Below are 26,364 nucleotides of genomic sequence, written 5' to 3'. Positions count from 1 at the left end.
CAGCTAGGCATGGTCTTTTCTAGGATAACCCCAGCATTAATGCTTCTGCCCACCATTAGCTGCCCTTCCCTCCCCCTCACCAGTGGCACCAGTCACCACTGCCTCCAAACAAACATATATAACAGTTATTTACTGCCTTTTCTGACTCTCAGTCTACCATCATTGCCCCATGCAATCCACCAAGAGCAATCTCTCGGATATTATAAGGTGCTTATGCTCTCTCAGATGCTACTTGTGTCTGGAGCAGAACAGCACACATCCTTGTTAGCTTAAAACAGACTTCAACGTATTAGTAGCATTAGTAACACTGAGTAACAAAATCCTCAAGGCAGAGACAAGGACATAACTATTTCACAGGTTGTATTTCCAGCCCAGCTGCTAGCTTGCCTGACTTGAGAGAAATATGCCAGAGAGGTCAACACAGGTCAGATGTTACTTCCCCTTGACACCCTTGAGGGAAGTGGCTTTCATCCTCCCATCATAGCCAATACAGCCCCCTAGAGTTGCCATGGGAGAGGCATGTACATCCATGACTATCTGTACCAATTTGCAGCTGTCCCATCAGCAAATCAAGATCTACAGGGTTCTCAATTATTGGTTACTCATAACAGTCCTTAACTTGTAGTGAGGTAGGAAATACATGCCCAACTGAAGTTCTGGCTAGTGCAGAATGTTCCATAAACACACAGCAGGGCAGACTAGGGTCTGGCCTACCCCCCCCCCATCTCAAAGCCAAAGATATACACAAGACTAGCAAAGGGATAGGACTAGCCAACGTTAGCACTGCGCCAGGTGGACTGGGGGAATCTGGGCAGCACAATCTCATTGCTACTAGTGTGTGGTCATTTGTCAAACTTTATACACCACCAGCTCAAGTCCTACTACACCTGTATGCCTGGGATACTAATAGGGGACTAGCTCTTCGAGAGCCACTGCTCAGTATGAAGCAACCCAGGCTTACTGGTGTTTACCACTGCACAAGAAACGTGTGAAGACTCACACATCCAAACACAATGAGACATACTGGGAAGCCAAATAAGTGCAACAAATGCATCCTATTTTGTGTCCCATTCTCAGGCTGAAACAACATTATATAGGAGCCTCATAATTCTTTTCCATCACATTAAAAAAAACAAAGCAGCCAGGGCACTATAGGCACTTCCCAGTGATGCTTTTATTGTGCAGCGGCCCTGCCTCAGTCACAGAACTTTATGGAGCATCCAGACACCGTCTCCATTTGTAATGCCCCTGTGTTTTTCCATCACTTGAACGCTTTACCACAGAAAATCCATTAAGGTGGGGAAGACTGAATACTTGCACTATGTCTTGTTTGGTAGCACTAAGAGTTGTTTGTTTAGAAATATAGTATATCCCATCTATTTCCCATCATGGGTGAAAACACAATTTAGGAAGGGCAATTTTGACTAGACAAGGACCAGGAAAGAACAGGTTGAGCAGCTTCTCTTCACATATCCTTTCTCGACTCAGCCTGACCAGTTTGCTTTAGGTTGAGAGAGAGAGAGAGAGAGAGAGAATGTATATATAAAATTAGAATGCCGAGTAATGTGGAACTTGAGCTTCAGGGTATACACTTTATTTCATAAACCTTTATACCTATGTCCCAGGATGTACATGCCTTAAGTGTTTATTTTTATGACATTGAAATGGCAAACATTCTGTCAGACAAAATGTTGAGACATCAGTTCATAGAATTCTGGGATATTGAATGGTGTATATCCTAATGAAAGGTTGGGTGCTTGAAATGGAATAAGCTGGTATCTGAAGAATGATGGGGGATTGGGGGGATTTTTTTTTAAACTTCACTTAACAGAATGGAATGCTATTAAATAGTGATACACATTGGACAATTTTGGGGAATAAAGCTTGGCAAAGTGTCAATTGCTGTTTTAACCTTTCAAACGATAATTCAATGAAGTAAAAACAACCAGCCATTTCAAAAAGTATTAATTTAATCAGCTTAAGGAGAAAGTTTAGGACCACTTGATTAATAAGCATCTATCATCTCAACATTATAACTGTAGTTGTATAAATAACTTTTCAGTATATCATAAAACATATTCTCAAGATAATTAGCAGAACACTCAATTGTATTCTTTAGTAGGTTAGTACTGTAGTGGAAGAACTGCTTAATGTGGCCTGTGGCCAAAAATGTTGTTAAAATGTGTCTTCAGATAGAATAACAGCTGTGAGGGGTTCCAGTCTGGATTGGAACTGCAGTTCTGGCAGAAAGGGTTAAGCTTCCCACCTATGCTGTGGTCCAGAGTTGGATCACCCCCCCCCCCCGCTATTTTAAAGAACTACCACCACAATGCAATTGTAAAGATACATTTAATGTAACATATAGTTTGGCCCTTTGAATTAAGAGGCACTCTTAATGTAAGATGATTCCTACCAAACAAAAAAGACACAAAACTATGAATATTTTTTCAATCCTTGTTCTGAAGTTACATCTAAACTTCTGTAAGCACACAAATATATGTCCTATTGTAAAGAGATGTAACAGTCTATCTTATATTTTACAGGCTTGAATTCTTCCCCTGCCCTCCAAAGAAGGTAGTAGCACTTAGTCAGGATCTAAAGAGCTACTTTAGGCACACAGAGCTCACACATGGCCAACAGAATTATTGATTCCCAACTCTTCTACTCGCTGTCCCATCCTGCTACATTGCAAACTACTTTAGAAATTCCTGTTTCAAAAAGTAGACTGCCATGTGACATGGAGAGTTGCATTCAGGAAAGTTACATTACACCCAAGGCCTCATGTGTGTGTGTGGAGAAAGCTGCCCCCGTCAACTCTAAGAAGATACAATGGGTTAAAACTGTAAATGAAAATATAAACATGGCCAACCGTGGCTTAAAGTGGAATAACTTCTGTCAAGGTGGCATTAAAAATGTGTTTACCTACAAAGGTCCAATTCTTAAACAGAAACTGAAGGAGTACTAAGGCCAGGATCCAAAGAGCTACCTCAGGCATGCCCAGTGGGCTTTGAATTTTTCCTTCCTTGAACTGAAGACCCTCACAACGTATCACAAATTGCTTTGGAAACTCTGAAAGACATTTGCCATACAGCAAGGGGTGGGGCCTACACATTCGTCATCCCGAGAGACTGGGAAAGGTCCCTGCTTCCCTGGCTAAAGAACACTCTCAGCACTTCAGCGCTCAGAGGATCCAATGACTTTAGTAGCAACACAGCAGCCTCTCATTTGATGCTGGTCAGGTGGGAGAGGTACCTGAAAGCAGTGATGCATTTTACATGCTAACTCCTGCACACCATGAAGATGCTTCAGGGGTCACTGCAATTTTGCTGAGGTATCCATCTTGCCATTTTAAAAATTGTATTAGTATTTATTATTTTGCAGGAGTCCCTGCCGGGTAGAATTCAGATTAAGGCCAGGACCCCAAAGCCACATGTACACACCTAAAATGATTCCACACATGCCTCCATTTTCACTTCTGGCAGCCTTTTGCACCATGCTGCATGGTGCTCTAGAGGGTTTTCCCCAGCCCCTTATCACACAAGCCACTTCTGAAGGCCAGAAGAGTCCTGGCATGTACATGGCTGTGTATACACAGCCCTTTGGAAGCCTACTGAAGAGTGAGTAGCTTAAGAGTATTGCAGCTTTGGTGAAAGGACACCAGGAAGTTATAATTCAGCATTAGAGAAAATTAAATGAACATCTTCCATATGCCTGTGTATCCTTCACTATTATTTTTTATCCTGTTGATACTACATGAAAGCACAGTCAATAGTATTCCATGTGGTAAATTTGTATTCTTTAATGAGCATCTCACTTTTTTGAACTACCATTCAGCTTGGGCATGTTTTACAGGTGCTCTTGTTAATGCTCTGAACAATTCTCCCTCGCAAAAAGACCAGGAAGGAAAAGAAACAAGATTTAGCAAAATAGACACAAGTAAAGCAATTTACAATATATTCACAGTTATCTGCATTGTGTCTTTATCCTCAAGTTTGTCCACTTTTGCAACCGACTTCCCAGTTATTTGATAGGACAGTACTAACATGACACAAGCTTATACTTCATGATTTGAACACTCCTTGTTATCTATAAATTTATGAAAAATATCCTCGAAGGGTATATCCCCAAAGGGTATTTCCCTGTGCAATTTCCAGTAACAAAGGATTAGGAAAATTCTACCAGTAAAGTAAATAAACTGAGCACCATAAATGAGCCTACATGTTTTAGAGATAGCACAAACTTGGTCAGAACAGGCAAAAAAAACGAGGAAGTGAAACATTTTCTTTGATGCTATCAAAAAGGCAATTTTCTTCCCTGAAACATTTGTTCCTAGATTTGGTGCTTATTAGGCACATGAAAACACACTTATTTCTATGAAAACAAAAGTATCCCTGTATTTGAGAAAGAAACCAGATTGATATTGATAAAGGATACCTTGTACACAGTCAAAACATAAAATTGGATGCTGTGCTGAGTCCCAAGGCGAAATCCAAGTAGTTTCCCTCTGCTGACAGAAGGCTTCTTCCAAAAATCTGCTCTGTTTGGGGGACACTCCAGAACAGATGTGTGTGTATTGGGGGGAACACTGAAAATATCACCCCTTCCTATTCCACTGATGGAAGACTTCTGTCAGCATAGGAAAACTAGTTGAATTCCACCCATAATGTTTATTGGGGCACAGACTTTGGCTCAAAGAGTTAATCTCTGCTAAATACACCACAATTTTCTTTTACTTTTGCAGGTAAAGTTTTAAAAGGGCTATCCAGATTACAGCCATGTTTTTGGTTTAAGATCAGAAAAGTGTGAGTCACTGAGATGTGATATTGTGCATGTGTTTATTTTTTTTAGGGTATCAGGTGCTTTTTAGGGTATCAGGGCAAAATTGAAAATTTGACCACATACTGTTTTGAGTTGGTGACCAGTAAAAGCATGATGAGTTAAAATTAAAGTGTAAAAGTTAAAGGTTTAGTTGTCAGATCTGTGTAGTATGTTTAATTAATTTATTAAAACTTTTGTGTTCATCACCAAGAGCAGGATGAAAGTTACAAAAAGTTTACAACAGTCACCATTTTAGGTATTTTTGCTTATTTAAAGCTATTTCAGAAACAGGATATATCCAATCTTCACAGATGAGTTACTATGGGCATAATTCAAGTTTTAAGCAATTTAATTCCACTGAGATCAATTAAACTTTGAAGTGCTTATTTTTTAAAAGAACAAATGGAGTTGGATCCACAATTTGTTTCCACAGAGAGAACAGCCCCTTCTGTCTACAAAAGGTTCTGACTGTGGATGAATCCTGCAGAATGAGGGAGGAATAGTCTTTTGTTGATTCTTCTGTCCACTGTAGTCCTCTGTGCCCCCGCCGCCAAATTTGCTCTGCAAGGTTGGGCCCCCTGGAACAAGAGGGAGATGGCACTCTCCATCCCCTTCCACTGGCAGGAGCTTTCTGAGGGAACTTCACTGACCGAATGCTACCACTGACAGAAAAAAATGCTGGATCTAACCCATAGGGTACAAACTAGCTAAGGGCACAATCCTTTGGGGATGGCAGTAAGCCTCCCAACTCGGCAGCTTAAGGCCATCAAAAGCAGGGTGGGAGGTGCAGCAGAGGCAGTCTTTCTTGCCCATCTAGCTGAAGCGTCAGGGAGGGGGAGGGAAGGAGACTGAGGAGGCCTGGGGATATGGCGTAAGCTGTGCCTTCCTCTCCTGCCCACTGGCACGCCCCCTTTCCACTCCCTCCAAGGTCGAGGCTGTGCCAGCTGTGCAGGGGCTGGGAGCTTAGACTCCTGGGTTCAAGGTCAGAGCACTGTCTCTGACCTTGGATCCAGAAATCAGAACTATCCTATGGCCCCCCCCAGACTGTCTAGGGGCCATAGTACTGCTCTCTCCAGGACAGGCAACACTAAATTAATATTCTAAACCATTTAAATTTCATAAAAGCCTTTGATCACCTCAAAACATAAATATTGATAAACAGTGTTAAGATGGTGTTTTCAGCATACATTTCATTTTAGTGCTCACTGATATTTGTAGAAGTTTCACATTTTATTTATGTGGAAAAATTATTACACCTATGCTTAGTAATTAAAAAGACCACTTAAAAGTTTTGAAATGGTTGAAACTTCATATTATTCTTCTGGAAAAACAGAACAGGACCATTTTTTCAGCTTGAGAAATGTTGCCTTCTAAAACAAATGCAGACCGGCAGGACAAAATTTCGAAGGCTGTAACATTTTATGTAACAGATTTTCCAGTATCCGAAAAGAAATGTTTGCCCTTCTGAGTTAAGATTTGTTGAGAGTATTAAGTACTACTACAACAAATGCAATTTAGACAATACTTTTGTTAAGTAATGTTTTCAATATCAGATATGGGAGACTAGCAAGGCATTCCTGCAACAAAATTGCTGGATATTTCGAAAATTGCAGCATAACATTCCTTCTCTGTTTGCTTAACCTTTCAGCAGACAAGCCTATTTTATCTGAATAAAATCCCATTTTTCATCTGCTTCCCAGATGTGCTTTTCTATCAAGAGGGGCTCGTACAACAAAAACACTAGTGTCACTCTTGGACATTCTTGCACTCTAGTAGGAAAGCCATCCAAACAGGTTATCAACTGGATTGACCTTAGTATACTTTGGACTGGTTGTGTGTGAAAGGTTTAGCAGTGGTCTGTCAAGGTTTGTTATGAGTAACTGGATGATCATTTTAACTGAAGAAATAAAAGATGTAAGGGAGGAAACAACTTTGAAATTAGGTCCATGCTATATTCGGATACTGGGATAGCCATGGGACTCAAATAATTTTTTTCTGTAATTTCATTTTGACAGTAAATAGGCTTATAAAAGGTTCCCATTTCCAAAGATGTTATTGGGGTCCACAAATTGTTTGACAGATTTCAGCATCCCAAGGCCAACATCAGAGATACTCTCTTTCAGCCACTGCTTCCGTAACTTGCCCACTGGAAAAAAGCACAAAAAAGAGAGTCTTTAATATGCACCATAATAGCAGGAGCCAATCAATCTTGTGACCATGAATGAACAAACACTGGGTGATAAATGCTTTTATTCAAAAATGAGAAATGTTTTGCTTTATTTGATTTATTGAGCCCACCAGACTATCAAGCTCATTAAGCTCAATGTACTCCCAGAGGAAGCCTGTATTCCACACTGCCTACTCTCTTTATAAAGTATGAAATTTGGATAAAGTTTAAACCAAGATGATGCGTCACATTAGAAATAATTAAATTGAAGTTACATATATTTCAAACCATCTCAGTAGGACACACTGGTGCAACAGAAACACCAATCCTACAAGTAAATGTTTTTGTATTTTGTTTATATAAGTAGGATTTTTATATAAAGAGGCTTGGAATGTTTAGTTTAAAACATATAATATACAACCTGCAGTTACATTTTGAAGAGAGCTCAGGCTAAAAAAAGCAAACAAGAAAACATACTTCTTACAAACTTAGATGGCAATCCTGTATCAGCACCTGGAAATAAACCCCACTGAACACAATAGGACTTACTCCTGAGTAGGTATGATAGGACTGCATTATCAACATACCCAAGATGACCCTGACGTGGTCACAACCTTTACACAACTTACTCCATCTTAGTTAATTACAGATATGAATGCAAACTCAGTTTTCTGAGTCCACTGGCAATTTATAGTATTCATACATAAAAGTACAGATTTAACATAAATTATCAATTTTGTCATGTAATGACTATTAATCAATCAAGTATTTAATTCTTGACTGTATGCATCAAGGTATCTGAATTTTCAATGTAAGGCATGATCCATTTGTATGAGGTGATATGCCACAACATCTGCCTCTTGAAAGTCTTTGTAGCTATATTCAACCCATCTTGAATGGCCCATTCTCAGGGTAGCTAAACTGTCAATGGAAAAATGAATGATTGGGACACCAACGGAGAACAGAATATTTTTGTTTCTTCCCCTAAGGAATACAACCATGTTGCAGAGCTGATCAAAAAGAAAACAGGACCAAGCAGTACAGGCTGGAATTTCAGAAAAAGTCTGATGTGTTCTCTCAGTACTTAGGCATTACATTCATATGGTAATAAATATTCAATCTGCCTGGTATGTTCTTTTATATATTTGCTGCTCTATTAGGGGCACCTTCCCTAACCTGGTGCCCGCTTGATGTTTTAGACTACAACTCCCAGGATTCCTGATCACTGGCCATGTTGGCTGGGGCTGATGGGTGTTGAAATACAAAACATCTGGAGGGCACCAGGTTGGGGAAGGCTGTATTAGGGTATGAAAATGCATGTTTCATTAGAAAGAGACAGGCATTTTCCTGTAATCATATTCCCATATTCTAATCTATTTGGCAAGTTTAAAATTGGCATTCCAAGGACAGCAGAGCTCTCTGCATTCTAGCCACCTACACTTCCACTAGAGCTAAAGAGACAATGAATAGTCTATGCTATTATCCACTATTATCTGTAATATTGTTTCAGTGAATGTATCCTGTGGTTATGGATGTAATTGTCTCAAAAAGACTGAAAACAACTGGTCCAACAAGATGGAGCACATTAAAGCCACAGCAGGATGTCCAACAGCTAGCATGCCTGTCTTTTCCCCACCTCCAGTAATAATGCAATTCCATGGGGGACTGAACTGATGTCTGAGCAGCCACCAAACAGCAACTGCATATTTAATGAAGTCGCTCACCAAGTGCTTGAAAACAGAAGGTGCTGGGAGTGCATCATTAGTTCTGTCAGAGTGATAATTTACACATCTATCTTGTCACATTTTCTATGCTTTATACTTTTACAATAATAAATCTAACATACATTTGATTAGCGAACCAGAAAGTGAAAAAAGCTGTACAGAGGACACTGGTGGTCCTTTCTGAACATATTTGATAAAAAAGTTAACCCGTCTGTAGCATAAAGTTGCAAGCTCCCGAGTATGTGTGCGAGACACACACACAGCAGTCACTGCAAGTATGACTAATCAAGGTTTCATATAAAAACAGCTAACCCAATTTTATTTTCCTTGGGAAATATAAACATCCCCTCTATCCAGCATTATATGGTGTATTGCCCATTTGCACCACTCCCTGACTTATTATTCAATGAACATGTGAACACCCTCCACTAAAGTGTACAATCTACTATGAGTTTTCTGTGGTGTTTGATGTGTGTTGTTCATTTCACTCATCCAAATCATCTGTTGATGTTGCAGTCAGTGCGTGATGCACATACATGGGCCAACCAAGGAAGTGCTCACAGTGTGGATCTTTAATCCTGATTTGCTTCAGTCTTGTAGGCAGAATGCAAACACCATCTACAAGCCAACCTATTACATAGTATATTTTTAAAAGAACTAGTGAAGGTCACATCATCATGACAAGCTGCATTTATGTCACTAGCAGTCATCTTGATCTCTTAACTACTGCAACACTTTCACCTGTTTGCCCCACCTCCTCTTATCATGAGCTGATCTGCTCAGATGACACAGCTGCATACCAAGCAGCTCTTGAGATTTCCAAACTCAACCACAACTCTTAACATCCATTTGTTAAATTAATCTGTATACATATTGCCTAGAGGGTAAGGCAAGGGGTTTCAACATCCATATTGTATGCGCAAATCAGTTGTGCAGGACCATCAAATGAAAAGGTGTTATATTCTCACAGGGCTAGCCCTACTATTAGGAAGAGTGAGGTGGCCGTCTCCGGCCACATGTACTGGGAATGGCACTGAGGTGTTGGAGGACAGAGTTGTGTATGCCATTCAGCGTGCCCTGCATCTCCTAAGCTAGCCTACTGCCCTGAGGTGTAGTGGAAACACTCTATCACCAGCATTGAGCTATGATTCAACTGCCAATCTGATCGGCTTCTGTACAGAGAATGCGGGAGGGGCACAGTCTTGTCATTGAGATCGGACAGCAAAATGTTTTGGGCTCCCCCTGTACCCTCAAGCCACTTCTTCATCACACTGCATAAACTAAACATATAGGACTGTTAAGTTGAAAGGTTGCGAAAAACCCTCAGCCCTGATGTGTGTGTTAACAACTGCACTATAACATATATGCAGACCAGCACGAGCCAATGGCAACACTGACGTGGAAATGACTTGCCAATGCATATTTTGGCCTTGGCATGATCCCTAATCCAGACTCCCAGTTTTGCTGACATTTGGGAGATTAGTGAAGGCATAGCTAAAATGTGGGAGGTGCCTCATCCAGTTCCTAGCCAATTATTTCTTTTAAAAAAAAATCCTCCTAGAGCACAGAGTGGAGAACACACCAGTGTCTGGACCACTAGAAAGAGAAAATATAAGACAAATCTCCCTTATTTTTTTTCAGTCCTTAGTTGACACTGCACAGTCATTGTGCCAGTTTTCCTCATCATTAGCTCTTGTGCAAGGTTGGTATTCAGAGTGGGTCAGATATAACTCTAGATTAAACGAATTACCTATATTTAAACCAATGAAGAATGATAAAGAAGGCCAACCATAAAGTCATTTGTGATGTGGAGCTACTTTTCCTGACTTGAGTTTCTCAAGATTTTCTCAAGTTTTCACAGCAGGTGGTTTGCTCCTTGGGGACACAGTTGTTTACAATGAACACTCACAGCTCACATAAATTGCAACTATTTGGGTTTTTAGAAGAAGCTCTACTGGTATAAACTGTCCAGCTTCTTCCTTAAACACAATGAGCAATATGAAGATTGACTCAAACAGGCTTTACATTCCTTATAGCCTCAAGTCCCAGACTACATCTGTTTTGTTTGATACACAAAACCAGAGTTAAAATAGCTCCATTTATCACAACATGATTGTAGGCAGACAAACTAGGCTGTGTGTTTCCAATAGTTAAAGCAACTGTTATTAATCACATTTACAGGGCAAACACTGAAGAGGAATTGCATCAATATTCTTCCTTCCCTGTCCAGGAACTAAAAAGCAATGCTGAGAATGTTATGCAAGGCCTGAAGATCAGTAAATAATAATAAAAAAGATACTACCAGTTTAATTCCAAACAGTAACTTCTAGCTCAGGAAGAACCTTAAGATGCACAAGAGGAATTTAACACACAGTATTAGACAGGATTACCATAGAAATGCCATTGGCAAAACAGGAAAAAAAAGGTTGTTTTGTTAGCTGAGGCACTGAGCCCAGGTCAACCTCACAGAAGATGATGGGAAAAGTATATTTCCCTTATACAACGTTGTTTGAGGATATTTTCACATGCTCAGTCATTGTACTAGTATTACATCCCATATTCATTTGTTAAATTTCAATTCAGCCCTATCCCTAGGCTCAGGGCAAGAAACAAGTATTTTTGAACTGTAATACAAGTTTATACTAGAAATATTTCCACACCCATCTCCAGCTGCTAAAACTCTGCCTAAATAAAAAAGTCTTACATAGACCTTAACTGTTCTCAAACATATCAGACAATTCCCTGACTTTTGCCTGCTGGTCACACCTTAGGTTTGGTTTGTGGTACTCTCGATTCTAGCGGACATGTGCATCCTTGAAAGGCCAGTGGAGGCAAGATGCCTCCATGACAAACTTGAAACTTAATGTTACAGCCTTGGAACAGTTAATGATGGCTCCGGCAGCTCCAGGAATCCCACTGCCCTCCTGCCAAGAGCTGTTTCAGATGCATGGCAAGGTCTCTCCCACACCCTTAGCCAACCATACTAGAAGCATATAGTAGGTATATATTTATCTACATATGCTTTTTGAGAGGAAGGGTGAGATATAAATCAAATAAATACATTAACAAACCCACAGAGAGGGGGAACTATCGAGATGTAGCTTTTAGCAGATTAGTCATGATGGAGCACAGGAAAGGAGGGAGATTTATTTATTTATTTATTTATTCATTCATTTCATTTCTATACCGCCCAATAGCTAAAGCTCTCTGGGCGGTTCACAAAAATTAAAACCAAACAGCACAAAATAAAACAATTTAAAATATATAGAACATTAAAACCACAATATAATGCCAGTTAGCACTTTAACTAGTATCTTAAATTGTGCCCAGAAAGCATTAGAAAGCCACTGCAGACTCAGGAGTATGACTCCTGAACACCTCCTGATATGGAAGGGTTTTTAACAACAGCTTCTTGAATCATGTTTGCAGCAGAGGTCCCTTTCTCTCTCTGATGTTACCTCGGTGATTTAAGGCCTCAAAAGGAGCTCTTTTTAAAAGAAACTATGGGTATTTCATTGTGCCTTCACAGAACTGCCATTTCTTGTTTTCATAGGGAACAATTACAAGCATTCTCTCGCTCTCTCAACGTTCTGTCAAACTCTTAGCAAGGCAAGAAACAGAAACCAAGATGAGGCACATACAGATAGGAGCAAGGGTAATTCTTAATAGTGGGGGTCACTGAGCAAGGAACAGGTTTAGCATTCAGTCCAGTGGGGGCCTCCAAGAGCACCTTTCTATTACTGTCTCCTACACAATGAAGGGGCACCATTCATTCTTATGAGAAAAAGTAAAACCTTGACCTTGGAAACAACTTTGTAGGGGTGGCAGATTTTGCAGTGTGGTGGAGGGGCAGGTGAATAGTTTTCTGGATAACACCTAAAGTAGGTGTTACCCATGATAATATCTTAAAGCTCTGTTTATAACGAGAACCCAGAAAGGCTTCCCTACCACCACAGTGTAAGGTAGTAGTGCAGCAATACCACATTTGACTTAACAGCATTAAATATAAACAGATACCGATGAAGATACAGTGCTACAAAGTAAGTAAATATAAGTGGGACCAGAAACAATACCTCCATGATGATGCGAAAGGCTTCCTCCATTAGCGAGGATTTCTTCCCTAGCTGTCATCTAAAGAAGGGAAGTAGTGAAGTTATTCAATAAACTCAATCCTGATGAAGCAAGCAAGACCTTTCACTCACTTTAGTATTAGCATGCCTTAACATGTATCAAAGTTATTTACACATTTTGCAGGATAAGACACCACTTGCAACTTCAGAAATGGCTACTGAGGGATAGATTTCCAGCATACATTTTTTGGGAGTCCTGGATATAAATGAAAAAGCCTCAACTTCTTTTAAAAGATGGCTATGATAAGGTACCTTCCAGCATCTCAACTTGGAATATCTATATGTGCAGTGTTTTGCTTACTACAGGTATCTTAACTGTATTCAAATTAGGATTTGATGGCAATTATTAGCAGTTCTTGGCACATGAATTTGCCATGGGGTCTTGGCATCCCTACCTCTAAAACCTGTCCATGACACAGACTTGTTGCCATCAATCAGGACTTCACAAACTGAAACTTAACGTACTTCACATAAATATTCTTGCTTAGACTAGCCCTCATGTCAGACCCACTGACCCGATCCGCACAATCAAAACAAGCTATGGTGGCTTAGCCATTGGTTATTTGAGGGTTGTTTCCCCCTAAAACAAGCCATGCTGCCCAGGTTTGGACAACACAACAAGCTGCTCCCGAGCAGGTAATCCTGCTAATGGTGCCTGGCACTCACTGCCAATTTAAACAAGCTTGTTTGATCATGTGAATGCCCCACAGTAGGTAAACTGACAAGTTGACCAAAAGTTGAAATAATGAAGTTAAGTGGATGAGTATAAATTTTGCATAATAAAACTGCTAAGTGTGTAAACAACAAGGTAAGCATTCTAAAAGCAAGATAAACACAACGGGTGGTATCATTTAGCCAATCCCACCAATGGAATGGCTACTATCAGCAGAACGGGGAGGGGCACTATTCCCTCCCCCTGCATGTCCTCAAAGTCTACTCTGGAGGGGAGGGAGGGTCCTTTGTAGCAGATTTGGTGGATATGCAGGGAATTGTAGGGAGAGAGGAGGGGAAAGTCCAGTCATGAAAATGGAAGACTGCTTGCATGAGGCTGTATTTTGCCTGAAGGTTTCAAGTAAGCTCCACATTTACATGTAACGAATCTATAAAAGCAAGTACTAAGAACACCATCACCTCAAAATGCCCATATTTAACCATTTGTGTTGTTGCTGGAAACACTATTTGAATAGAAGTGGCCTGCTGTCAAGATACTGCCTAATTTGGAATCCGTTTCCTATGGTCCTACGGTATTCCTTCTACAGCAAGGAAATGGATGAGGGTAGGAAGAGCATACAGAGGTTGAAAAACACACACCAGAAGGCTTGAAAGGTGTTCTACAGATAATCTATAAACATAAAATGTGACTGCTTAAGGATTAATTTGTATGGCTAGTATCACACCTGTCAACAGGGAACCAAGCTATATGGCTGTCTCCACTGCATGGAACACTAAGGTAAAGGCAGGGAACCTTAGGCCTTGGGGCCAAATCAGACGCTCTTTGGGGTCCCCAGATGGCCCCTACCCTACCCCAGACCCACCCCCTTTCCACCAACCACCAATTGTGCAGTATTTTTTCCCATTCTAAAAGTCTGAAATGCTTTTTCTAAGGCTCAGCTATGGGCAGTAAGGGCTTTAAGCTAGAATATTGCTGGTGTTTTTTGTTTTTGTTCTAAATGGCCCCATCTCTTTTGCCTTCAGCCACACCAACCAATGGAATAAGACCTCTTAAGAACTTCTCCAAAATGGAATTTGGCCCCTGAGGGTGAAAGAGGTTCCCCACCCCTACTCTAAAGCAGCCTTTCCCAACGTGGTGTCCTCCAGATGTTTTGGACTACAACTCTCATCAGCCTCAGCCAGCCTCAGGGATGATGGAAGCTGTAATCCAAAACATCTGGAGAGCATTATATTGGGGAAGGCTGTTTTGACATGGTGTATGGTTCACAACTGTGATGCTGGTTTCTTGGAGACGCACCTACATATACGTTATTTTCAGTAGCATAACCATACTACTAATGGGCCCAGGATAGCAGAATTAATTACTATAGCTAAGTATTACATAGTTTACATGTAACATGAAAGCTATAAATTGGTCAAATTACCTCTATTTCTTCATACACACGAATAGGGTCACTTATTCCTCTGTAGTTAAAGCCCAAATAGAAATAGACACATGCACCGGCATCATACGTCTGTGTCACCCTGTTTTTTATTTTAAAAAAGGTATGCTAGATCAATTACACTCTATTTTGAATGATTTTTTTCACACACAATTCTCTCTGACCACATGAAAAAAACAATGAAAAGTTCAATTATAGAACACAGTATATATGTTTAAAGTCTAATTGCACACTCCTGATGCATGGCCAATAGGAAATGTGAAACAGCTTTACTAGGTAAAAAAGTCAAGACCATCAGCACTCAGTAAAGCCATAGTGTGGAAAAGGCGACAATATAATGAGAAACTAATACATTCTGATGTTAATTTTCACCTGTAAAGACAAGAAAAGGAAACAATGTGGAAAAACCTCTACTTCACCAATGCCATAATGTACACAGTGGTCCAGTTTGCATGTCATGGACATTTTCTCAAATTGCCAACTACGCCCACAGCCCAGAAAGATTGCCTAACACTGTATTTATACAATGCGAGAATATGATTTCATTATGTCATTATTGGATACATCTCATGAATTGGTCTTTATGGACCTCAGTTCCATATGTCCAGGAGTCTAAAAAAATGGGAGGCATCCAGGCAGATCTAAAGCTGTGATATATCTACCTGCTCAATTTGGGCTAACATTGCAGTTAGCATCATCAGGGAACTACCAAGGCTCAACCACTCATCTGCTCAGAGCTGCAGCTACCACCGCATGGACCTGTCTCTGAGTAACAGCAGCAGGACTTGGGCCCACAACTCCTCCTTCACCTGCCTTGTAGTCCAAAGGGAGAAGGAAAAGGGGGAAGCAGTCGTATGTCTAGTGGGAGAAGGTGGGTGGTATTTACCCGACAGCCGGTTGCCAAGGGCTGCGCAAAACCAGGATCTAGCTCTGTGCTCAACCATCTCCCATCAAAAGAAAGTCAACACTGCTACCACCCCTAATTTATATTGGTTAAAATAAGTTATCTAGTCTTGACCGCATGCATGTACTAAAGCAAACTGGATTTCCGTTATCTGAACAACTTAAACTAAAATGCCTTACCGACAGGTAGCAAGAGGTGGAAACTGAACACCTTTTTCTTTGCATTCTTTTACTATTCTTTCCTTCACATTTCTGCAGAGGTCTAGAACCCTGAAACGACAGTAGAGAAATAAAGAACAAAACCCAAAAATAAAAAATAGTTAACTAGAAATTATTTTTAAAATGTGATTTACATTCCATTTAAGTATAGATTTTTTAAAAACAAACTATGCTAAATTAAACCTTAATTTTGTTTTGTTAAAAGGATACACTAACCTATGGTTCTAAGGCCCCTATATAATTAAATCTGTCAGAGATGTAAGTTCTGTAAGATGTAAGAGCCAAGGTTCGGTTCAGTTTTGCTTGTTTGCTTAAAACCACTGGCTGTCAAAAAATAACTGAAGGCCAAGGTTTAATAGAACTCAAAATAGAATATAGTTTATACACAGTAACATTTTCAACCTGTGTCTAAACTATATTCTATTTTGAGTTCTATTAAACCTTGGCCTTCAGTTATTTTTTGACAGCCAGTGGTTTTAAGCAAACAAGCAAAACTGAACCGAACCTTGGCTCTTACATCTCTTACATCTTACAGAACTTACATCTCTGACAGATTTAATTATATAGGGGCCTTAGAACCATAGGTTAGTGTATCCTTTTAACAAAACAAAATTAAGGTTTAATTTAGCATAGTTTGTTTTTTTAAAAAAAAAAACTTAAATGGAATGTAGGGGATTGGAATGCTAAAGTAGGAAGTCAAGAAATCACCGGGATAACAGGCAGGCATGGCCTTGGTGTACAAAATGAAGCAGGACAAAAGCTAATAGAGTTTTGCCAAGAGAACATGCTGATCATAGCAAACACTCTTTTCCAACAGCACAAGAGGCGACTCTACACATGGACATCACCAGATGGTCAATATCGAAATCAGATTGATTATGTCCTTTGCAGCCAAAGATGGAGAAGCTCCATACAGTCAGTAAAAACAAGACCTGGAGCTGACTGTGGCTCAGATCATGAGCTGCTTCTTGCAAAATTTCGGCTTAAATTGAAGAACGTAGGGAAAACCACTAAACCATTCAGGTATGACCTAAATCATATCCCTGATGAATATACAGTGGAGGTGAGGAATAGATTTCAGGGATTAGACCTGATAGACAGAGTGCCTGAGGAACTATGGACGGAGGTCCGTAACATTGTTCAGGAGGCAGCAACTCAATCCATCCCAAAGAAAAAGAAATGCAAGAAAGCAAAGTGGCTGTCTGATGAGGCTTTACAAGTAGCTCACGAAAGAAGGGAAGCGAAAAGCAAGGGAGAAAGGGGAAGATATACCCAACTGAATGCAGAGTTCCAGAGAATAGCAAGGAGAGACAAGAAGGCCTTCTTAAATGAACAATGCAAAGAAATCGAGGAAAACAACAGAATGGGAAAGACTAGAGATCTCTTCAAGAAAATTGGAGATCTCAAGGGAACGTTTTGTGCAAAGACGGGCATGATAAAGGACAAAGAAGGCAGGGACATAACAGAAGCAGATGAGATTAAGAAGAGGTGGCAAGAATACACAGAAGAACTATACAGGAAAGATCTGAATGTCCCTGATAGCCATGATAGTGCGGTCACTGAACTTGAGCCGGACATCCTCGAGAGTGAAGTCAAGTGGGCCTTAGGAAGCATTAGTAACAACAAAGCTAGCGGAGATGACAGTATTCCAGCCGAGCTATTTAAAATCCTAAAAGATGATGCTGTTAAAGTGCTGCATTCAGTATGCCAACAAATCTGGAACACTCAACAGTGGCCACAAGACTGGAAAAGGTCAGTTTACATTCCAATTCCAAAGAAGGGCAACGCCAAAGAGTGTTCAAACTACCGCACAATTGCACTCATTTCACATGCCAGCAAGGTGATGCTCAAAATCCTACAAGCTAGGTTTCAGCAGTATGCGAACTGAGAACTACCGGAAGTACAAGCTGGGTTTCGAAGAGGCAGAGGAACTAGAGATCAAATCGCCAACATTCGCTGCATCATGGAGAAAGCAAGAGAATTCCAGAAAAACGTCTATTTCTGCTTCATTGACTACGCTAAAGCCTTTGATTGTGTGGATCACAACAAACTGTGGCAAATTCTGAAAGTGATGGGAGTACCAGACCACCTTACCTGTGTCCTGAGAAACCTGTACGAGGGTCAAGAAGCAACAGTAAGAACCAGACATGGAACAACCGATTGGTTCAAAATTGGGAAAGGAGTACGACAAGGCTGCATATTGTCACCCTGCTTATTTAACTTCTCTGCAGAGTACATCATGAGAAATGCCAGGTTGGATGAATCAGAGGTCGGAATTAAGATTGCTGGGAGAATTATCAACAACCTCCGATATGCAGACGATACCACCCTAATGGCAGAAAGCGAAGAGGATCTCAAGAGCCTCTTGTTGAGGGTGAAAGAGGAGAGTGCAAAAGCTGGTTTGAAACTCAACATTAAAAAAACGAAGATCATGGCATCTGGCCCCATCACTTCCTGGCATATAGAAGGGGAAGAAATGGAAGCAGTGACAGATTTTACTTTCTTGGGCTCCAAGATCACCGCAGACGGTGACTGTAGCCATGAAATTAAAAGACGCTTGCTCCTTGGGAGGAAAGCTATGGCCAACCTAGACAGCATAGTAAGAAGCAGAGACATCACCTTGCCGACAAAGGTCCGTCTAATCAAAGCTATGGTTTTCCCAGTAGTAATGTATGGCTGTGAGAGCTGGACTATAAGGAAGGCTGAGCGCCGCAGAATTGATGCTTTCGAACTGTGGTGCTGGAGAAGACTCTTACGAGTCCCCTGGACTGCAAGGAGGTCAAATCAGTCCATCCTAAAGGAAATCAACCCTGAGTGCTCATTGGAAGGACAGATAATGAAGCTGAAGCTCCAATATTTTGGCCACCTAATGCGAAGAGAAAACTCCCTGGAAAAGACCCTGATGCTGGGAAAGACTGAAGGCAAAAGGAGAAGGGGACGGCAGAGGATGAGATGGCTAGATAGCATCACGGATGCAATGAATATGAACTTGAGCACGCTCCGGGAGAGAGCGCAGGACAGGAAGGCCTGGCGTGCTATGGTCCATGGGGTCACGAAGAGTCGGACACGACTGAACGACTGAACAACAACAACATTTTCAATTTGGAAGGAAAATTGCTTAGTTATGGGTAAAAAGAGAATCCCCAAAATCATATGTAATTCTCCAGTGACCACTAGGCTGCTCTCTGATAGAAGAAATGTATCTTGAAACCAGCTTTTTGTCACATTTTCCCCTTTTTTCTCAAAAATATTCCCTCCTTTGCCATGGATTTGCCCTTGATTACAGCCTTTTACCTAACAAAGAGCTGTATTGATATGTGTCATTCAGATGCCCCTGCTGATAACTTCTCTCTCCGGTATAATCTGACAAAGCAAGCAGGTGCCTTCCCACCCTCCATGGATTCTACTGCAGCCAGCATCGCTCATGTTGACTCTATAAATACCACTGTATATGGTGAGATGGGCAGCGACAGAGGTTCCAAATTGTTAAGTAATAATTTCAAGGACTGACTCCACATTTGATGCTTCAAAGCTGCCATGCCCTTGGAAGAGGTCAAAAATATCTAGCGTATGACAATACAGCAGCTTCTCACAAGTGAAAGTCTCAATCTAGCAAATTATCTTGATGTTTATGCATGTAGAACATAATTATATTTGGAACATGATAAATGTCAAACTAATTATGCATATTATCTAAGATAATAGCCTCCTAGTAATGTAGGGTTAACAATAGGACTAGAATTGAATGGTTTTCAGAAAACAGTATGAATAGAAGCAGCCATTCATTTACTCCTTAACTCTAAGCTTGAGAAGTTAACTGTAGGTTTTTTCCCCACAATTTGTTCTTAAATAAAATTCAATTGCTTGGATCCAGACTTTACTCTTGCTGGTGGGAACATTTGTTGAGCAGAGATCTGCTCAGGAAATGCTCACACTGATGGAAAGGAAACTTGCCATCCCTGCTTCCACCAGCAGGATCCTCTGCTGGATCAAAATCCTTCTGTGGATGGAAGGAATCCTTGCTTTCACAGGTGGCAAAGTTGATTCAACCCAACAGCTTAGTTCAAAAATGACCTCCAATACAACATTTACTACTACAATGGGTTTACACCATTCAAACTCAGGACAAAACCATCTGCAAATTCTCAGTCACAAGAAAAATAAGTTTTACTGAACAGAAAATGCATGGATTTTACCTATCCCAGGGAACAGATGTCTCAAATGATTCGCCTATTACATAATAATCCATGCCCAAATCCTATTAAAGAGATCAGAAAAGTTTCAGATTAGTATTCCTAAAGGGATATATTTGTAAGTCTTGGAGTTTAAATTGCTATTGTGTATAATTAAGACACAGAAAACGTTTGAGATTATCCATCTACACTTCTGACAAGCTACATTTGTCAAGAGGACAGAACACAGAGACCATTGCTAAGTTTGTTAATTCCTACCAATTACTTTGAATGGTCATGGAGCTTTTCACCCTTTAGGCATCACGCACACAGTATGTATGTATGTATGTATACATACTTTGCACAAAGTTGACTTAGGTGTCAGGTCAAACCACTGTTTTGATCAAGAAAAGTAATTTGTTTACCACTTTATGTACTTACTGGGATGATGCTCCATATTTTTACTGGGAAATACCAAATAAATCACTGTGATGTGACTATCAATGGATGAACAGGCTACTGAGCATGTATTGATCTTGTGAATCTTGTATTATTTTTAAGCCCATTTCAAGTGTGCTTAACTCATATTTTGTTTTTTAAAGAATATATTCCTAAATCTTGTAAGGAAATTACTATTTCTTCTGTGCAAACTGGAGGAACTTAACAGTTTGAAAAACCATTCTAAATCCATTCTTCATTGCTGAATCACTGCAACTGTGAGTTGTTTACCTCTTTTTCAGAGGTAGAACTGAACATCAATACTAGGGGTTCTAGAAGACAATGTGGAAGAAGCCCTGAATGAATTAAGCCACTCATCACAGGATCTAATTATGCGAATCTAATCAAAAGCATGAAATCCAACTGTGTTCATCCAACAGAATGGCATCCACAAGCGGAACGGATTTGCCTTTGTGCCTGCAGCCCCTCCATAATCTGTTCTTGAGCATATTTTGGGGACACACAAGGAGCTGCAAGGGGTAGGAGAGGACAGGAAAAGTATATTGTGCCCGATACAAAAGCCAGGATATATTTTTGCAGATTTTTCTGAAGAGAGAGGGAGATTATCACAGCTGTTTTTCCATTCCAAAGCTGAGGCACAATTTTTAAATTAATAATGGGAGGCACATTAACTCTTCTACACCAGAAGCCATATGGTATGCACACATACATATGTGTTAACAAGAGGAGTTATCCCATCCTCAGAGGATCCCCCTGTTTCTGCATGAGTCTCTGATCTGAGCATGCCTCATGTTCAGGAGGGCATTCCTAAAGCAGTGATTTATACAAAGACACAAGTGTCCTGGAAGCAGATTAACTGCTGTTTTTCTGCACCAGGAGTGTGTGCATTGGGTGTGAACGGATTCAAGATACACAGAAAAATCTGTTACCAGATGAGACTGATTAGAAGGAAGCAAAAGAAGGGCACTGCAATCACATGCAGGAATATAGCAGGCAGCCTATCTTGTGGGTTAGTGCTTTGAGTTTGTAGCAACCTTTATTTTCAAAGCACATTAATAAGACCCAAAATTACTAATCTAGGTAATTTCTAGCAAATAAAGGAGTATCTTTTTCACTTCCCAATGTTCCAATCCCACATAAATGAACACAAGTTTCTGGATTCTGCCTAAACAACTTCAGAAAACAGAGATCCCAACCAACTGGAGCAACAGTGTCAACAGCTCTGCACATGCCTACCTAATCAGATGATCAGGCCCAGCCAGCTTATGAGAGCACTGTTCTGGGCAGGGAAAGTGAGGATATGGATGGATTTAGTCTGCCCACCACCACCCTATTCAAAGCTAACTGCATCATTTGTCATAGACTGTGTGTGACCTGTACGCAAAACTGTACAGCCATACAGATTTTACAAAGCAGAACCACCCAATGTGCATGATTTTTGTATTTACAAGATCTCCTGAAACGGTTGAAACATGGGTGTTTTTCCTAACAAAATGCAACACATGTTATTTTTACTTGCTTTGTCTCAGACACATGCCAGCACAGCACATAAGGGAAAATAAATTATATATCTAAATTTTATTTTTTTTTAGAAAGGAGAGACTTACCCGAATGTAAGCAATGACAAACGTTAGCATATACCCTCTCTGTCCATTGTCTTCTCCAGCTGCCAGACCACTGCAATTTGAGGACAGCATATCATCATCACACACTTGTTATTTCTAGGGTGTGAAATGGTTTATAGCAAAAACATTTCAGTTTAAGAATTTAGGTAGGTAGACTGAGTTTAATTTGAAATGTAATAATTTTAAAGTTGTGTGCTTTTGTAAAGCTCACAGAACAGAGTAGTGAGAAAATTCCCAAGTCTCAACATTGATCAATTATGCAGAAAATCACAAATGTTGCTATGTTTAGCATCTGTAATAAACCAAGCAAAAACAGCTTCCCGAACATGTCTTTGTATTTCTCCATACCAAAAAGGTATATGAGGAGATAAACAACCTGCCAAGTATATTAGATTTCCAACCTTTATATTTCAGTTGCAGAGTAGGGACACATTTACTGGAGAAATATTAATGGCGGGGGGGCATCTCTGTATAGCAAGTATCTATATCCCTGATATGCCTATTCTCATTAACGCTTTAAATGCTTCTGGGGCAAGGTATTAAAAAATAGTTCTCCCAAAAATGTTTTATCCTGCTAAGTATTTTCTACCTAAAATATTTATTTACATGGCAGTTATGTTCTCCATATAGCTACCACCAATAACTAAGGTTAACACTTGAGTGCATTGCTTTTTCAGTCATTTTAACTATGCTTACCACTACAAGAGTACCAGAAAACAATTCCCATCTGTATTGGCTAAAAGCACCTATTTTTCTCCTGCCTGGAAATTTCTTGCCAAGTGTTTTAAGCAGTTTAATGTGACACAACCAGTAACAGCTTAAAGAAATTGTCTTAGTGCAGCAGTTTTGAGCATGAGGACATTTAACATTAGGATCTATTATAAATTACAATTTATCATTATTTTGTCAAAATCAATCACACTGAAGATCAGCAAGCTTTTATACAAAATCTAATGAAGATACTTTCTCATATTGTATTTTCTTTTCAACGTATAAGCAATAACGATTCTTCCCGGGAAGGAATTCAAAGCCAAATGCTCCCTGCAGCAAAATTCAAGAGGGGTGTTAAATATAGCCAATTCATTTGAGAATTCAGACACTTGTATGTCTAGTTGTGGAATATCTAGTTGTGGAACTGCTTGTGTGGTCACTGTTTGGATCCCATCCATTAATTCCAAGCAATGCCATTAACTATTAAATAAATCCTTTCATTCAAAAAGTCAGCCTTATCTCTTAGAGAAAAAGAATAATACAAGGTGTGTAGGAACCAAATCTCAGAGTGGCACTCAATCAGATCTGATTTATTGTTTTTAACTGTTTCAATTACATTTTTAAAAGATTACCAACCACATTCTTGCTCATTCCCTAGGTTAAAAAAAGACAAATAAGATCTAGTTTTTGGCTGACCTCCCTTCATACTTTTAGTTCAGCTTTAAAAAAGTAAAGTAGGCCATCTGGGGAGCTGAAAATATACGAGAGGGAGGGACAGAGACTTCTGCTGTTTGGCATCAAGAAATAAGACACCTAGGACAGGAATAGGCAACCTGGTGCCCTCCAGATATTTTGGACTACAAATTCTTACAAGCGCCAGCCAGCATGGGCAATGGTTAGTAATTATGGGAGCTGGAGTCCAAATCATCTGGAGGACACCAGGTTGCCTACCTTCCTTGACCTAGGGTATAGCAGTGAAAAAGTATTTGATTTTCCACATTATTTTTAGTTAAAAATCCCAAACGGCAAATCCCAAAATATGGAAGCATGTTGTTTGTTACATGCTTGTTTCCATTTATCCCTTCAGCAAGCACCCAAGTGGCAACTTATCCTAGCTGTGCAGCTGTCTACACAAGAATTTAAAGTGTGCTTGGGCAGGCCACCACTATGAATTTGACTTTCTTATCCGTTAGGTTTTATTGCCACTTTGAGACAGAGGGAACGCAAAGCAAACTAGGTGTGCACCCTGACACGGTAACAGCTAGTTATGGGTAGCAGCTGCCAGCTCAGGAGCTCAGCAGGGTTCTTAGCTGTGCTTCCTTCCCTTTCGCTTCCTCTGGAAGACTGACAAACAATGAACATGAAGACAAGCTGTATGCCTAGTTTTGAATTCAGCTGCTAGACTACCTAGAACTAGACTTAAGAGTTTGTTTTTAATCTGGATTTTATTGTTAGCTGCCTTGAACAGCACTTTTCTTTTGGCAGAAAGGTAGGATATAAATTAAACAAATAAATTTGCCCTATAGAGCCAGTAACCCTAGGAGCTAATAGCAGCTGTCTGTTCCAGCTCTCCTCATCTTCAAGCTTCAAGGCCAGAAGACATGAGAGAAGTATGATGGAACAAAGATGTGCAGGAGGCACAGCTTCCAGGAATATAGCAGGATAGCCCCTAAATTTTTGCAAGACTGTTATGCAATTGCTTATTAACATTCATAGAGTTTCTATATTTCATAAGGTATTCTACTTCCATCTGTTTCTCACCCTTAAAATCTGGATTTGCTGCTTTTTTGAAAGGACATTTTGGTCCTTTTATATGATAGCATAGCATGAAACTGGGAAGCTGAGTGTTACGAGTGTTAATTCAGATGTAAAGTTAGTGAAGCCGTACAGCAGAATTAACATTTGCAAAGACTCTAGGTCTAATGGCAACAAAAACTACCATGATGATCTGACTAATAATTTGTTTAAATGGGAAATTAAGTTGTGACCCGGACAAATATCTTCACCATGGTTTCATTGACCAGTCTAGTAATCAATCAAACCAGATGGACACAAACCACCCTATCATTACTCAGCTTGTTATTAAAGTGAAATGTTTTCTGTTTCTTTGTAACAGCACAGAGTAATCAGTGACAGGAGGTGGGGTACATATAATCAATCAAGTTCTGTTGATTAAAGACAATTTCCTTTTTAAAACAAGCTTGCTCAAATCACAGCTCTAGTCAATAACGCACAGTATTATACGTTAATCTTCTAAACACTGTTTTACCTCATTGTGCTAAGATGTGTTTGTTTAGTGTCACAAAAGCCACTTTCCTGAGTTGGAGAGGAAAGGAAAAGCTTTTAAATAGCCATGACTCCAGCTGTATCATGAAGAAATCTGTTCGGTTAAGTACCTGCAAAAATTATGCTAAAGCAAATTCAATTGCTTTGAATGTTGTCTTTTCAGCTGCTTTTCTACACATTGGGTAGTGAAATTCCTTTAGTTAGTTTCTATCATTTCATTCTCACTTTCCAAAATGGTCCTATATTATGGAGAAATGCATGACACCCAACCATTTTCATAAAAGTCCATTTCCTATTTTTAACTCTACAAAGATGTTATACGCCATTATCAGAAATGATGCTTTCAAAAATCATACCCAAATTTCGCAGCAATATCATAAACTTGCTTTTCATGCTGAAGAACCTTCTCTCTGTCACCCTCAAAAAGCAAGGTAGCAACACATAACAGATTGGGATCAAATCCTTTGAACTGTGAAAAGAGAAGCACCTCCATTATATTAAGTTAACATGCAGCAAAACACCAGTATTCAAGTTAATCTACCACAGTTAAGTCATTTACAATATATTCACTTTCAGAAGTTATTTTTGTTAAGTATAGTATAATGTCTCTAAGGCAGGTACACAAGCGTTTAAGGTGGTGATGGTGGCAGTAGTATGAAGCAGCTGCCATAAATTGCTTTTCTGGTAGGAAGTCCACTTCTGATCAGGAGTTAACATTACAATTCACCTCCTGGTTCAACCCATGTATTGATGTCTTTTTCTGGGACACGCTAAGCAGCAATTGACACGCATAAGATAAATTAGTGTTTGATTCATCAGAACACACTATTAAGTAAGTAAGTGCTTATTACCTTGGTCTAGTGGCTAAATCTGAGTGCTGATGCAACCAGTTTGGGTAGAGCCAAATTTAACCTGTTCAGTTATTCATGGTAACAAACTGAGGGTGATGTACACATCCTGCTTTCGCAAGAAATTAGCAAAATAGTCTTGATTACTTCCCCCCCCCCGCCCCAGTTTGCAAGGTCATGTTACCCTT

The 26,364-nt window shown here is 39.9% G+C and overlaps 1 protein-coding gene across 15 annotated transcripts in view; it reads right to left on the bottom strand.

Moving 5' to 3' along the window:
• Positions 1–3,779: 3,779 nt before the first annotated feature.
• AGPS (alkylglycerone phosphate synthase) overlaps positions 3,780–26,364 on the bottom strand; it is a 132,929-nt gene continuing 110,344 nt past the window's right edge. For 10 of the 15 annotated variants that reach the window (XM_084813788.1, XM_084813796.1, XM_084813820.1 and 7 more), the window contains 7 exons: positions 25,685–25,797; positions 22,314–22,383; positions 20,272–20,333; positions 16,037–16,126; positions 14,936–15,035; positions 12,783–12,840; positions 3,780–6,964 (listed from right to left, as the gene is read on the bottom strand). In XM_084813788.1, the coding sequence (XP_084669914.1) occupies positions 6,843–6,964; positions 12,783–12,840; positions 14,936–15,035; positions 16,037–16,126; positions 20,272–20,333; positions 22,314–22,383; positions 25,685–25,797 (615 nt within the window). In that variant the 3' untranslated portion in view covers positions 3,780–6,842. The other 5 variants (XR_014784820.1, XR_014784821.1, XR_014784822.1 and 2 more) reach the window with 4 other exon arrangements.

Source organism: Heloderma suspectum, chromosome 1 (genome assembly GCF_057233095.1).
Source record: "Heloderma suspectum isolate Gila_16-S chromosome 1, 16-S_ref, whole genome shotgun sequence".
Taxonomy (NCBI): domain Eukaryota; kingdom Metazoa; phylum Chordata; class Lepidosauria; order Squamata; family Helodermatidae; genus Heloderma; species Heloderma suspectum.
Note: the sequence above shows the minus strand (reverse complement) of the source record. Positions and strands in the feature narration are given on the sequence as shown.